This window comes from Polyodon spathula, chromosome 8 (genome assembly GCF_017654505.1).
Source record: "Polyodon spathula isolate WHYD16114869_AA chromosome 8, ASM1765450v1, whole genome shotgun sequence".
Taxonomy (NCBI): Eukaryota; Metazoa; Chordata; class Actinopteri; order Acipenseriformes; family Polyodontidae; genus Polyodon; species Polyodon spathula.
This window is the reverse complement of record NC_054541.1, coordinates 35,161,932-35,176,865: the sequence shown is the minus strand read 5'-3', so window position 1 is coordinate 35,176,865 and position 14,934 is coordinate 35,161,932. Positions and strand designations below refer to the sequence as shown.

Sequence of the window (14,934 nt, the reverse complement as noted above, 5' to 3'; positions counted from 1 at the left end):
AAAAACTGGTGTTTTATAACCTTGGAGCATCTTGTGTTAAATACAAATGTTGAATTGTTAAACCAGTGGTTCTATAGTTTAGTGGTGCTTATGTACAGTATGAATGATGTTCCAGGACACTTGGTATCTTCAGTGCATTACTGTGACCTAAATCACCTGATCGGTTCCTTATCTTCTAAATGCATTACTTTGTTTTCATTGTAGAACATACCTGTAAGTAACTGAACATTCCAATCCAAGTTCAATTAGGCAGTACAGGAATACAGAAGTGGCATTCCTTTAGTGTTGTTGTATTGCCTATAAATTAGAAAACTGGAATTTACAACACACGTTTACTTAGTTGTGATATTGGTTTATGCGCAAAATGTGCTAATTGCGACTAATTTCTAGTACCACATCGTTTATCATAACAGCTGTTTAATCAAGTGAATGTTCTATACTTTGACTAATGGAATGTCACGCTAAAGAGAATGTTAGTATTTTTTATGACAGTACAGTATTTTTTTTAATTAAATAAAAAAAGAGTGATCAACATTGTAATAACTTTTGATTCTGAAAAATAAAATTGTTTTATACAGTAAACAACAAACCCTTCACATTCATTCATAAACGTGAATATAAAAATGCTGTTTGTTTACAGGTAGTGAAAATACTATTTGTATACCATTTCTAAATTCATCCTATGTGTGTCACTGGCTTGCATTATTTTCTTACATTCTGTATACCATTTTCACAGGAAAGTAAGATAATATTGACCAACATACAACCAAATTTCATATTGAGATTTGTTTTGGTTAGTACTAATCATAATAAATTATAATGTTATTCCTAATCTGTTTCAGATAAAGACGGAACCTTCTATTACAGCTCTGACTCCTGTTATCCCCAGGCTGACTCTAAGGGTTGGAGCTGGCCAGGACAAGATGTAAGTTCTACACTGTGTTTCCAGTACAAATGTAGTGTCTAACTCTAACTACGGATGCAAGTCAGTTATGATTGGTCTGGTTTTTAAATAACTGAACCACTGCTGCAACCCCACCACCACCCCTCAGATTTCCGTGAGGTGTGGAGGCTGTGCCCTGAAGATTGTGGACATTCTGCTACCCTGCTCCTCACAGAAGCATCTTATTTGAAGCAGCTTCCAGATATTTTGTTGTCCGCAGAATCCCTTTCGCTTCTTTTGCAGCTTCACCCCAGTACTGCTTATTCAGTTAGTGGTTCGTGGACCTCAACTAGCATTTTGTTTTCTTTCAATACTTTTGCATTTGGCATTTTCAGGCAGTGTAGCCTCATTATATATGTTTTGTGTGTGTGTGTTTGTGTTTTAATTGAGTCTACACAGCTTTTCACTCCTTAGAATGCATTTATTTATTTAACAAAATGTTCAGGTTTTATGACACTTGCATATACCTGCTAGTTCTAGCACCAACACCTAGGGTTAGAAACTCCTGCTCGCTCGAGTCGAACTAAATCTTACGAGGACTAGTTGGTGCCTGTGTCTCCAGTAGTCTTCTGGGCGAGTACTTAAATGTACACATATACTCTCATATTTAGTCTTGCGTTAAAAAAAAAAATACAGGGAAGTCAATTATCTAACGGGGTGTAGCAGTGATGAATAAGCATTCACAAATAATACTTGGAAATCAGTCACTCAGAACTGAAACCTCCCTTCATCCCCCTTGCAATGCCGACCCCAATTAATGGCGTTTAACATTTGTGTTCTCCCTCTGCGTGGGATGTAAAGTTTACCGTTTGAATTTACTGAAACGCATTGCATCTTTGGAAGTGTTTTATACTGGTTTAGGACCCTGACTGAAGATGTTGTTAGCAAAGGGGGCCGGTTGTACTAATGAGGTCAAACAATAGATCACATTTTACTAAACATTTTAAGATTAATAAACAAACAATTACCATAATGAACATTATAATAGTATGTTGCTTAAAACATAATAACACAATATATTCATAATAAAGTTGAGTTATCTATAAACAGTAACATGTTTTAAAGTTTGGGATTCATTGTCTGTAGCTTGGTGGTGTTTACATATCGTCAGCCTATTTTAAGTGATTGGAAGCTGAAACACACTTTTCTTATACCAATACAGTATTGGTGAACGATAATCAGTTCATTGGAAAACCAGGCTTTAATAACTGATAATAGGTGCACAGGCAGTGATTCCTTGAGTGCTCCGGGGCTCAAGCACCAATGGGGGAAAATTTAAGATTCCGCACAGTGCAAATAAATCAACTGTCCTGCCAAATTATAGTGTGGATGCTTCACAAGCAGAACTGTTATTGCAGCATTTAAAAATATAAAATCCATTTATACAAAGTCTCGCAGCTTTCTTAAAAAGATCTGCGTTTCTCTCGTTTTTCTTTTGTATTTGTTATGCTCTCATTAGTATCTAGTACCTAGTAGATACATTGTCCGTCAGTTCTGGCAGATTCTGCTGTACTTACTGAAACACTTTTCTCCCACTGGTAATTAAAATAAATAAATAAAAAAATAGTCACCTAGCTAACAGTTTCATTCCGAGGGCTACAGTGAAACAAACTGTCTTTAAATTTGGACTTTAGTGAAGACTGCATGTTTACGTGATTACATTAATTATTGTAGATAGTAATTCATAGCCAGCCAGCCTTTTTGATAAATAGTAACACATATAATGTACAATAAAATAAACATTTTATTTCTGTCATTGGTCAATTTTAGGTGGAACTTCTTGGTTGGCAAGGTAACACGCCAAGATCATTTTTTTTTCCCTCTGTCATCCCATCTGATGCTGTCAGTGACATCCGTAACCCAAATACATGTCAGTCGCGTTTAACCGCCCTTGTATTAAGAATAAAATCAATCCAAAGTGTATATTTAACAAATTAATACAGTTACCTGTCTCACGCAATTTCCAATTCAGTCACCGGTTTTCTGATACAAAGCCCATCTCTTCAATGTGATAATTGATCTGAATATCCGTCACAGCCCACTATTTATTTATTTATTTATTTATTTTATTACATTTTATTTATTATTCTCTCTAATGCCAAATCAGTCTGTTATATTGTACATTTACACAGCGCTTCCTCCAGTTTCACCTGATGAAAATGCAGCCAAAACATAGCGAACGAGACAAGCTAGGGTAATGTAAAAGTTAGATACTGTGATGTATTTTTTTTTTTTTTTTTTATCTGTGATCTTTTGTTGCTTTTGTGCGTTTTCATTTGCAGGTGAAATGTGACATTAGGGCCTTATCGAGCACTATGTTTTGCAGTTTTGAATACTGACTTGGGATACTGCTAATTCTGGAAACTGGTGGTGGTGATATTGTTTTTTTTTAATCTTTTAGTTTTGCTAAATTGCATCTCCTTTTACGTTTTACGCAGTTCTGTGCATGGATAACATTCAGATTTAATTATGCTGTTAGGTCGTTAATAGGTAGTTTTACATACCACTACAATACGTACCGGATTTAAAAGTAAGTACTGTATTTCAGTTAACGTGTTGTTTCTTTTAGTTTTGACAAGTGATATTTTTTAGAATCCTATTGTTCTGAATTAAAGTACTACTTCTATTGAAAGTCTAGTACTGTACCAACAAAACCAGCTACAGTACATCTAAATGGAAGCCTACTTATTTTAAATCACAGTCCTTTCAGCTATGTATTTTTGATATTGTATCTTTTTTCTGTTCCCTGAATAATGGACAAGGGTTGGAACCAGCCAAAATGAAATAATCAGATATTTCACACAAATAATCACACATGTTTAACCGTCACTGAAGTGAACATTTTATAGGGTCGGAGATGTGAATGCTGACTGTACCTGAAATTTTCGTTACAATAGTTTAAAACCCTTCTAACACTTCAGGATAACTGTAGAACTTCATGAATCATACACAGTTCAGCCAGATAAAGAAGTTGTGCATGAAGTTTAGCAAACATGATCCAAATGCATACACTGTGATACGTGAGTGTAGGTAAATTTCCAGAAGCGACAGTAGCCTTAAATAATAGTCTAATCTAAACAGTTCTGTAACATTCATGGTTTTTACTGGCTAAAATCCAGAAATGTTGTACAGTTTTTATTTGTATGTTTGTTTTAACATTTCATTGACTTTTTATTAGTATAAATGTTTCTTGATGGAAAGTTCTGGTTATTTTTTTTAGCTTAAAAATTTAAATAGATCTCAATTGGTAGGTAAATCTTTAGATTAGATTATATTGTAGATCTCTGCTCAATTTAATTGAAAAAGCACTTACCATAATGAATTCAGATTTGATTAGTTTCTGCACATTTTAAACATTTGAGTGTTTTTTTTTTGTTTTTTTTTTAAACAATTTCTGTTCTCTCAACTGCTTGATAACAAATGTAGTTAATTTAAATAGCTACGTAGGGTTTTGTATCTGTTAAATGCCGCATTTAAATTCCTCCTGATATCAATCTTGGTTAGGTAGTCAGAATAGTACCAGTGTGTATAGGACTTCCATTATAGTTAAGATGCTTGTATTCAGATTGAAAGTTTTGTGGAAAAATAGTCATTTCATATTGAATTTCCTACATGTATGCAAATATTTTCCTAGAGGTATGCAAAATATGTTTGCTTAACAAGAGCGAAAAATGTCTGCTTCCACCTCTGAATTCAAGGCTGCCTTGATCGTCTGTGCTTAACATCTACCCAATTCTTTATTGTGTATAACATGAACTGGCATGTAGTTACAGTATTCATGAGTAATCTTGAAGTAGGAATGTGCACAATCAAGGTGAATTACTACATTCTTAAAGGTAATACTTCCACCTAGTTTCTTTTACAGATTTTCTGTATAGAACAAATATGCGGCCCATAATTATTACATGTTTAAAATCCCAAACTGTTGAATGTAACTAATATACACCACGGTTATTTTCTAATGTTGCACTGGTATCCTCCGCAGGGCACTCAGACATAAGCTACATTATAAATTATAGCCTCTTACTGATCTTATAATTTAGCTTATGTTCTATCAGTTTATTTCACCATGTTGCATATTTAAGACACTAAGTTGTTTTATTGTTACTTGGAATATAAGTTGAGTTAATCAATAGGCGACCTCAGTGATATTTAGTTTTAAAATGGATACCGCACTTGTAAAGAAAATAACTGAATCATTGTTCTAAAACCACTTACTCTGAGTTAAGCCATTAAGTTTGCGGGCAGTGCAATGTTTGCACACAATAGCTGAGTAATGGGGTTATTAAACCACTGGTGTGGCCACATTCACACCAGGCCTTCCTCTAACCTTTACTCAGTATGTGTGGTCAGGGGCAGGAAGGATTGACTCTTTAGTGACTTGTCAAGCAGTGGGTATGCATTACAGGCAAAGCAACTCATGACCTGTTTTGTGCAGTCTCTATTCTGTGGCAGAGAATCAGGTAAATGGAACCCCACTGAATGCCCCTCCTACAGCACGTTTTCATGAATAAGACCAGTGTCTGTGGCACTTAACTCACTGCTGTAACATAAGCAGCAAGGGGCTATTATGAAGCACAGCTGTGGGAAGTGTCAGTTACTCCACTGGAGACTGGCCATTCAATAGGGAGTCCAGGAGAAGAAGTTTCAGATGGAGTGTAAAAGGAAAAGATGGGTTAGTAGTGGTGGTGCAATCGGTACCCTAATTTCATATTTGATTATCGTATAGACATTTACCAACAATAATCGATGCATTGATGTTTTATTTTTCAAAATAAAGAACAAACATTAGTTTTAACGATCCAATAAATAAAAACACTGTTGCTCATTATAGTTAAACAAAAAGGCACAACTTGTATTCAAATTAATCTCTTATGAAGACTCTTCTGTTTTATATATATTATATATATATATATATATATATATATATATATATATATTATATATATATTATATTATATATATAGATATATATATATATATATATTACACTAAACTTGATTTGTCCGTTTGATACAGGCAAACTCGGCACCTATAGGTTATTAAAACTATCAATAACTGAGCGGAGAAGCTACTAGAAATTGGTAAGTTAATGTTACAACGTGCTAGATTAATTACTATATATATATATATATATATATATATATATATATATATATATATATATATATATATATATATATATATATATATATAAAAAAAAAAGTGCCCTGATCAAATCAGTGTACAAAGAGCTAATAAAGAGAGTGCTTTTAACTGCTAATAAAAGCATTGAAGAAGGTAATAGGAAGTGGTTTAATTGCCCTGTGCCATGTTTATAAAATGTCTTTGTTCCTCCTAAATGCCCTCACTTCCACCACTAGGAAGGAAGTATTATATTCACTCTAATGTCTTTGTAGATACTTTTATGTAGAGCCCTTAAAGTGCTGTTTCATCTACTATCTGCATGATTTAAGTATTAGGTAGATATTTTCAGTGGCTGCAGTTTTTCACACATTGAAAAAAAAACCATTGCGAAATTTGTAGTTTTCTGAACTATTTGATTTCTGTCGGTTAACCGTAGTTACGTCATCACACTAAATATCCTTTCCGTAAATACCCTTTCAATGTATATTTAGTATTTGTCATTCATTGACATTTGTTTACTCCTCATAAAAAGAGGCAGCTTATTGCACAAATCCTCATTTATTTGCATCACGATTGTATCACATTGATGATATGTGTACCGGTACGCCTTTCTAAGTTTCTAGTATCTCCTTCATAGTTAATCTCAATCCACTACAGGGGACAGTGGTTTCACATAAAATAAAACCCCATAAGCCCTTTTATACACGTTGCCATCCCATAAATTTAGCGTAACACTAAAAAGTTCATTTTTCAAGATTCTTGAATCCATGCTATAAATCCATTTTAAAAGCAAGTATGTGAAAGACAAGATTTTTTTTTTTCATTTCTTGAAAAGACCAGATAAACTGCAACTTTAATAAACTGCCCACAACTATTGAACTAAAACATCTTAGTTTAAAAAAATATATTAATAATAATTAAACCACTGTACTCGCCAGTATCACAGAATGGCGGTTCTCAAACTTCATTGCACTGTGATCCCCTAGTTATAGCAATAAAAATGTGCAATATTTTACAGCCAACAGTAAAAAAAAAAAAAAATAATAATAATAATTACAAATGCTTCTAGGCTGCTGTGGTTTACGCGATCATCCCACAAGGACAGCTTCTTGATCCAACTTTTGATTTTATGAAGTATATCTCGTCCTTGGATTAACGTGTTAACAATATTGAAACGATCAAAAATATCTGCCAGATAAGCATACGAAGCAAGCCATTTAGCTCAAGCTTATCAGATTTTTTGGGGGTTTTTTTTGGTTTTGTTTTTTTACTGCTGGTCGGGTCATTGTTGTCAGCACCCCTTTTGCTGCAGTGCCTCTCGATTCCCCTTCATTACTCCCTTTTCCAACACTTTTCTTCAGAAAACTCAGTTGTTTGATATTTATAAATCAACTTTTTGAACTCACTTCACAATGCAATGTAAAAAATAGCAATAATAATAATACATTAACGTACCTGTTTCTTAAACTAAAAAGTTTGTATTATTTGCTGGTATTTGACACATAACTTTGTTTTGACTTCTCCATCTTTACACTCCTCTCTTCTCTGTTTTGATGCCAGCTGCTGTGCTCTGTGTACAAACACCAGAAATCATCAGCTTGAGACTAGTTTGATAGGCGAGGTTTCAGTCGACTTATCATGCCTTACCTGACATCCTGTGTTGCCAAATAAAAAAAAGTTAGAGGCAGAGGACTTGCACAGTTCAGAGGCAGTGCGTAAAAAGCATATGTTTTGCTGGGTATTTACTTTAAAGTACAAAATACCAGACACATTTTATCAATTTGTATATAAGTTAACTTATCTAAAAGCGGTATGGATTTATTTATCGGTTAACTGTTTAGCCTGTTACATCCCTAATAAGTAATGTGCTTTTTAAAGTGTTAGAATTTACACTAATGTTTGTTTAATCTATTAACTGTAAAAAAGATTTGATTTGCTAGTATTCTGTCATTCGGTGTCCTAACAGAATTCTGTTTTATTTGAAAAGCCTGTACTGCTGGAAAAAAAAATTGAGAGTGCATTTTGGTTTGTACAGTGAAGTCCAGTACAGGGGTTGTTTTGAGGTTCAGTAAGTAGACCAGCTGACTTTATTCCAGAAGGTCATGGGTTCACATCCTGAACAGGATAGCTTTCCTGGACATGCTCTTAATATCAAACCCAATTATTGTATGTGGGTGGTTTTTTACTGCTGGCATTGAAGACAATCCAATCAGCAAAGGTCAGGCATTTAAACTACTGTGATAAAATAGTCAATTACTAATTGTATGGTTGTGGCCAGAGTACACCTAAGCCAAAAACTAGAAAATTCTAATAAATGTGATTTATCGTTATTTGCAGTGCTTTTGCATTGCTTGACTCAGTGTGGCATAAGATCATCCATTTATTTTCTCCTATTTTTTCATTCTGGTTGATGCTCTCTTTTAAATCAAACATTTTCATTAATTCCCTTGCAAGTAAAAAATGGCCCGATCCTAAGGGCTCAAAAGGACTGTGCGCACAGATATCCGTGCCGTTTTTCTTTAGAAGACTGACCTGACAGGAGAGACTGGTATCAGAGAAGTACTTGTTGCTTATGACTGTGTATAATTTTTCGCAAATTATTGTGTTTTACACTTAATATATGCAATATTACATTAACGCTGTAATAGTTTTTCTATTTTTGCATATATTGTGCGCTAGAGCCTGTTGTTTGTTATGTCCCGCAGTGGCCTTGTGCCCTGCATGAACCCAGCAGCTTGAGTTGTTCCTTTCTAGGGATCAAGGAGCATAAGTCGGCTGACTTTGCACTCTCCCCCCAGGCTTCATAGCTCCGGCTGGAGTTAAATTAAATTCTCGTTTTTAATTACAAGATGTTTATTTTGTAAACTGTAATTGTTGTATTACTGTTTTCTGTTTAGAAATTATTTTCTCCTGTTGTATTTTTTGCGTGTTTTTTTTTTGTTTTTTTTTTACAGAAATACGTGCATAGCTGCTGCTTCAGCAGCCCTGCAGTGGACCAAGATATGTGATTTGGTTGAGGTTGTTTGCAGTCTCATCCACAGTATCTTGCTGCCTTTTTGGTGACTGCTTTTGTATAACCATTTCGAAGGCTATTCGTACCTCTAACAAGCAGGCTTCCCTCAGTCTTATGTTGGTACTGACTGAGTGGTTTTGCCATTGGCTTGTACAGGTGGGCATCCCTGTGCATTGCTATCCATGTTAACTACCGAAATCACCGACTTGCTTCGTTCCCGATCTTGGACCGTACTGGTGCTGTTCTTTTACCGACCTGGTGGTGCTAAAGGCACCGCACGGCTACCGAACCAACCCGGTGCTACAGTCAACGAACTGAAACAGTGCCGTTCCTGTTCCTACCGGGTGCTAAAGTCACCGACCCACTACCAGCCAGTGCTTATGCCCCTAATCGGGTACCAAACCGGTCTTGCTTGGGACTTGACCCGCCTGGTTGCGGTCTATTAGCAGATTGAGGCAGCACCTGTACATTTGTATAAAAACTGTACACTGCATTGCTTGTTCCTTGCATCATGCCTGGGTTTTATCCCTGCGAAACATGCAAGGCCAGTCTGCCTGTTGAGGACAAGAACTACAGATGCTCCTTCTGCCGGGGGCCATAGCATGACAAGGAGGCACTGACGAACCACAGTTTCTGTGAGTTGTGCATCTTTCTCCAAGCGCACGCTTAAGAAATGTGTCTCCCATAGCTCTACAGAGTGCTCTGCGTCCCTCACTCCTGCACAGTGCTCTTCCCCATCACCCTCTGGAAGAGAGGTGGCTGCGTTCTCACCACATACGGGAATCCACAAAGGGGCTCATTTGCTGATTCCCAAGCGACCAACTCCAGTGCGTAACCCAGCGGCAAATTGGCGCCCATTTTTGGCATAGTCGGCTGCACCTGCTGCCAGATGTGGTGTTCAGAACCGGCCCACGGCTGCTCACCACGGAGGCTTTAATTGGTTTTGCCGTCTGGTGCAGAGACTAAAGGCTCAGACAAAGCCACAAGCTGAGTAGAAGCCCTAAGAGTTTGCTGCAACAGGCCCAGGGCCCCTTTTCAGTGAGTTATCTAGAGTATTAGAATCTGTGCACCATGGACATATGGGTGCTTACTACTGTTCAAAGCGGCTAGTTCCCTTTCATGGGCATGACTCCAACATCACGAAGCCGCAAGACGCTGCAGTGGTGTCTCAGGCGGTAGCAGCTCTGCTGCAAAAACAGGCTATTCGCATGATAGACCCCCTACAGTTAGAGGAAGGGTTCTACTTCAAGCACTTCCTAGTGTCCATGTGGGATGGTGGCCTCAAATCAATCCTCGACCTCAGACAGGTTAACCTGTATGTCAGTCGAAGGAGGTTCAAAAAGTTGATGATACAATAGCTTTTGCAGACAATCAGGCCAGGCAACTGGTTCACCATGGTGGATCAAAGACGCCTATTTCCACATCCCCATAAAACCAGGAAGTACCAGTGCTTCATCTTTCAAGGAACAGCGGACAAGTTATGTGTCTTTCTGTTCGGTCTCTCTGTAGCTCCCTGTGCCTTCTTGAAGTGCATGGAAGGTATCCTGGCCCCCTTGAGACTCAAACGAATCAGAGTGCTCAATTATCTGGATGACTGGCTTATTTGTGCCCAGTCTCCAGCACAGGCAGAGGCCCACATGGAACTTGTCACCTGCCGTCTTCAACGGGTTGGGCCATACAGTGAATCATACAAAGAGCCAGCTCATACCTTCTCAGACAGCGTCCTGTCTATGCGTGTACTTGGACTTTAGGTCCATGTGGTCCAACTCGGTAGTGCAGAGAATAGCCACCTGTTTAGAGCTCTTTCAGCTCAACAGAGCACTCACGGTATTGATGTTCCAGAGACTTTTGGGCTTGATGGCAGCAGCTTCCCAGACCCTTCCTTTGGGTCTTCTGCCTTTGCTCTGGGCACAGAAGAACCTCTTCTCACTATTGGTATTGCACCAGCCCGGGGTGACAATCTTGGTGGTGGACCCTCCTCTCAAGGAGCGTTTCCAGCACCTCAGATAGATGGATATCTTTGCCTACCAGGAATCAAACCACTGTCCCTTCTGGTTCCCCATAATAGGAGGCGGGGACCTGCTGGCAATAGGCGTCTTGGCACGCCAGTGGCCGAGGAAACTGTTTTATGCCTTCCTACCGCTCGCCATGCTTCCGCTGTGTCTGAAGAAAATCAGGCAAGCCAGGGTGCTCCTGTACTGTGTTGGTGCGAGTGCTTTAGTGCTACAGGCAAACAGTGTGCTCTCCACACATCTCCTTTCAGGTCAGCCTGGAGCAGTTGGCAAATATCATTGACTGACTGTAGAGGTGAAATTGCTGAATACATTGTGTGTCAGACAGGCTCAGAAAAGACAGATGACTTAAATCTGGGGATGTCTCCTCCTCCACTCTTTGTCTGGCCACGTAGAAATATTATAATTATTATTATTATTATTATTATTATTATTATTATTATTATTATTATTATTATTATTATTATTTTGTAGCAGACTAGAGTTGTTACAAAATCACAGTATAAAGTATCACATTATAAAATATCACATTAATCAAGTGTGCACTCCATATTTCTTTTATTTCTCTTTTCTTTGCCTGCTTCCCTGGTAGTTTCACCGGTATTTATAGTTGACCGTGTAATTTGCGCACAGTTTCGACCTGGTTTTTGCATGTCTAATTAAACGCAAATGCTACCGCTGTTGATGGTTTGATAAATCGCTACATTTTGTATTTCAATAAGGACACTCCCCAAGTTCAGCCCATGTCAACTGCTGACGCTAACTTTCAGAGTGGGTACAAAAACATGTTTTGCTAAAAAACCTGATTCTGGTGCGCTGACTGTCCGCAGAACTATTTTGCGATTGCCTTAGGGGTTTGTGAACATTGCTAAATAGGGCCCTAAATGTTGTGGATCCTCAAAACCCTGGCTTTGAAACTAGTGTTAAGGGCAGCTTCCTAGTCGACCCTTAAAACACAGGCATAGAGTTCTCCCTCAATTTTCTACCCATATACTTGTTACTGGTGTTCCGAATGGTAACACACAAGGCAGCCTTAGCTTAGCCTAGTAGCGTTCCGGTCGTTCGGCCGGTCGATTTTGCCCTTGCAACAGCTTGGGTATACTGACCAATTCGGTAGTGGTTACATTTTGTACTTGAAAGGGAACGTTAGGTTATTATCATAACTCTGGTTCCCTGAAATAGAAATATAGCCATTAACCTTCAAGTTTGCTTCGTCCATGATTGCAGCAGGCTTGAAGTTAAAATAACGCTGATATCTCTGCACACAGTCCCTTTATGCCCTCGGGAACGGGCCATGACTGAGTCACGGGCTTGGCAAGCAGCTTATCTTATTCAGGTTTCTGTGTTTTTAGGAGGTAGATACCCATTTGGTAATGGTTACGTTTATATTTCAGGGAACCAGGATTATGATAATAGCCTAATGTTTTCTTTTTTCTTTTTTTCACCTACAGTGTCATCAGCAAAGTGGTTTCTACCCCAGAGGCTAAGACCCCAGTTCCTAAGACCCCAGTTCCTAAGACCCCAGTTCCTAAGACCCCTGTTACTGTCAGTCGTCCCAAGACCCCGCCACCACCCCCACCCCCTGTCCCGGCTCCAGTTCACACAGCTACCCCTCCTGCTCAGGCCCTCCAACCAACCCCACCACCACCACCCCCAGCAGCTGCATCCCCAGCTGCAGTGCCACCCCCCTTACCTGCAGTGCCAGCAGCAGGCTCCTCCAAAACACCTGTCAGGAGTGTGGTGACAGAAACAGTCAGTACCTACGTGGTGAGTATTGCATCTACAGTGACCTTGCATGTCTGTTTATTTTCTTTACAATTTTCACACATTGGAGAAAGCCATAGAGCATATCTCATTTCTAAGTGGGTTCCAAATGTGAAGTCGCTAAATCTGTTTGTAAGAACCTTTTTTTAGTTTGTTTTTATGTCATAAGTGATATTTAAGGATTGCTACTTTGAAAAAAAAGAGAGAAATGGAAGAAAAACATGATTTAAGTCATGTAGTAAATTCTGAACTTTTAAACTTAAAATACAGGACTGTGTCTGTGGCATAGAAGCCAGTAAATTATATTATATTATATGGTTACATACTGTGTACCTACCCATACATTCCTTGAACTGTTATATAATTAAACAGTAATTTATCATACAGCTGTTTTAGATTTGCATTCGTTTCTGTGGTGGTTTTTTTCCCTATCATGCCTGTATTGTATTTTCAGTAGCAGATTTTCGATATAATTTGTTCTGTTTATGGTTTACTTATTTACTTACTTGCCAACATAATCGAAGCTAAAAAAAAAAATGTATTCTCCAATGCAAGATCCGGGATGAATGGGGTAATCAGATCTGGATCTGCCCTGGCTGCAACAAGGCTGATGACGGTAGCCCAATGATTGGCTGTGATGGCTGTGATGACTGGTATCACTGGTATGAGTTCTCATTCTTTCTCCTGTCATTATGGTGGCAATAACAAGCCAGTTAGTTTAAAACTCCTAACACCAGTCCATTAAATCTGACTGGGAATGCTTAATTAAACAAGGCCTTTTCAATATGAACACTTTGACAAGTTTGCACACTCCAGAAACTGCATTGATTAATTTGTAATAAAGGTCTATAACAAACCCAGGTTTACTACTGAAAAGACAGGGGTAATAAACAAATAAGCTGCCAATACATTCAAAAGGATGAGCTGTAATAGTGTCATGTACTGTTTTTAAGGTGTCTTTTAATTTGGTGGCCCTAAAATGGAACCCAGTGGGACACCCAGTCGGTAAAAATGAAGGTTTGGTTAAGTAGATACCCTGTTGGAAAAATCGGTCTATAATTCACTCACTAAGAACAAATGACTGACAAATGAAAAGAAAAAGACAACCAGTACCGACTGAGAAACCATTATAGAAACTCACGATTGACCAAATGTGTGTGATTTTAAGATCTGTCAGATCATGTGCTCTTGAAATGAAAGACTGCTTTTTTGAAAGGGATAGAGTGCCATATTTCCATGATTTAATTAAGAGATCCGTGAAAGAAAGGATCAGATTGCATTGTAGTTGGTTAGAGATGAGTGTGTCCTTCTTGCCCTTCTTGCTCTGTTTTTTCTTTTCTTGCTTGATAGCAAGAAAAGAAAAAAAAAACAACACAGACCTTCTGTGGACTCTACAAATATGTTTATCAAAAGAATGTCCTTACTTGTCAGCCCTTTCTCAAAAGTTACTTTATTGTTTTGAACATTTTAACCAAGATAACTTTTTTTATTCTCTTCAGGCCTTGTGTTTCGATCACAGCAGCTCCCCCAGAAGAAGTTCAATGGTATTGTCCTAAATGTGCCAACAAGAAAAAAGACAAAAAACACAAGAAGAGGAAGCACAAAGCGCATTGAATGCCTTTTAAAGAACTGTGTTTGTAAAAGTCTCTGAGCCACTTCATCCCCCATCGAACTTGACTTGGACTTTGTATTCCATAGAGCACCGCAGCATATTGAAGGGCAGAAGCTCTGTGAAGACACTGAATTGTCCTTGAGTAATACTTACTCTACAAGAAAGTAGCACACCCAATAAGTTTGTTTTTTTGTTGTTTTGCAGTTATATATATATATATATATATATATATATATATATATATATATATATATATATATATATAGAATGTGTGCGTGTGTGAATGACATGCTGCTCAAATAGGCCTGTTAAGTTTTAATTACACGTCTGCTTCTTCATCTATTAAGCCACTTATTTTGGCTTTGTAAGACAACTTTGCAAATATGTAAATCTGTTCCACACAGATTTTAGTTAGTCTGTGCTTTTATAAGCAGTCTGCCCATATGTGGTTATGTTGGTTTTA

At 37.9% G+C, this 14,934-nt stretch overlaps 1 protein-coding gene across 1 annotated transcript in view; it reads left to right on the top strand.

The window, feature by feature from the left end:
* LOC121319854 (transcription initiation factor TFIID subunit 3-like) overlaps positions 1 to 14,685 on the top strand; it is a 69,516-nt gene extending 54,831 nt beyond the window's left edge. The window contains exons 4-7 of the mRNA XM_041257744.1: positions 843 to 925; positions 12,547 to 12,862; positions 13,415 to 13,521; positions 14,359 to 14,685. Coding sequence (XP_041113678.1) covers positions 843 to 925; positions 12,547 to 12,862; positions 13,415 to 13,521; positions 14,359 to 14,473 — 621 coding nt within the window. The 3' untranslated portion in view covers positions 14,474 to 14,685. The remainder of the gene's footprint in view (positions 1 to 842; positions 926 to 12,546; positions 12,863 to 13,414; positions 13,522 to 14,358) is intronic.
* Positions 14,686 to 14,934: the final 249 nt, after the last annotated feature.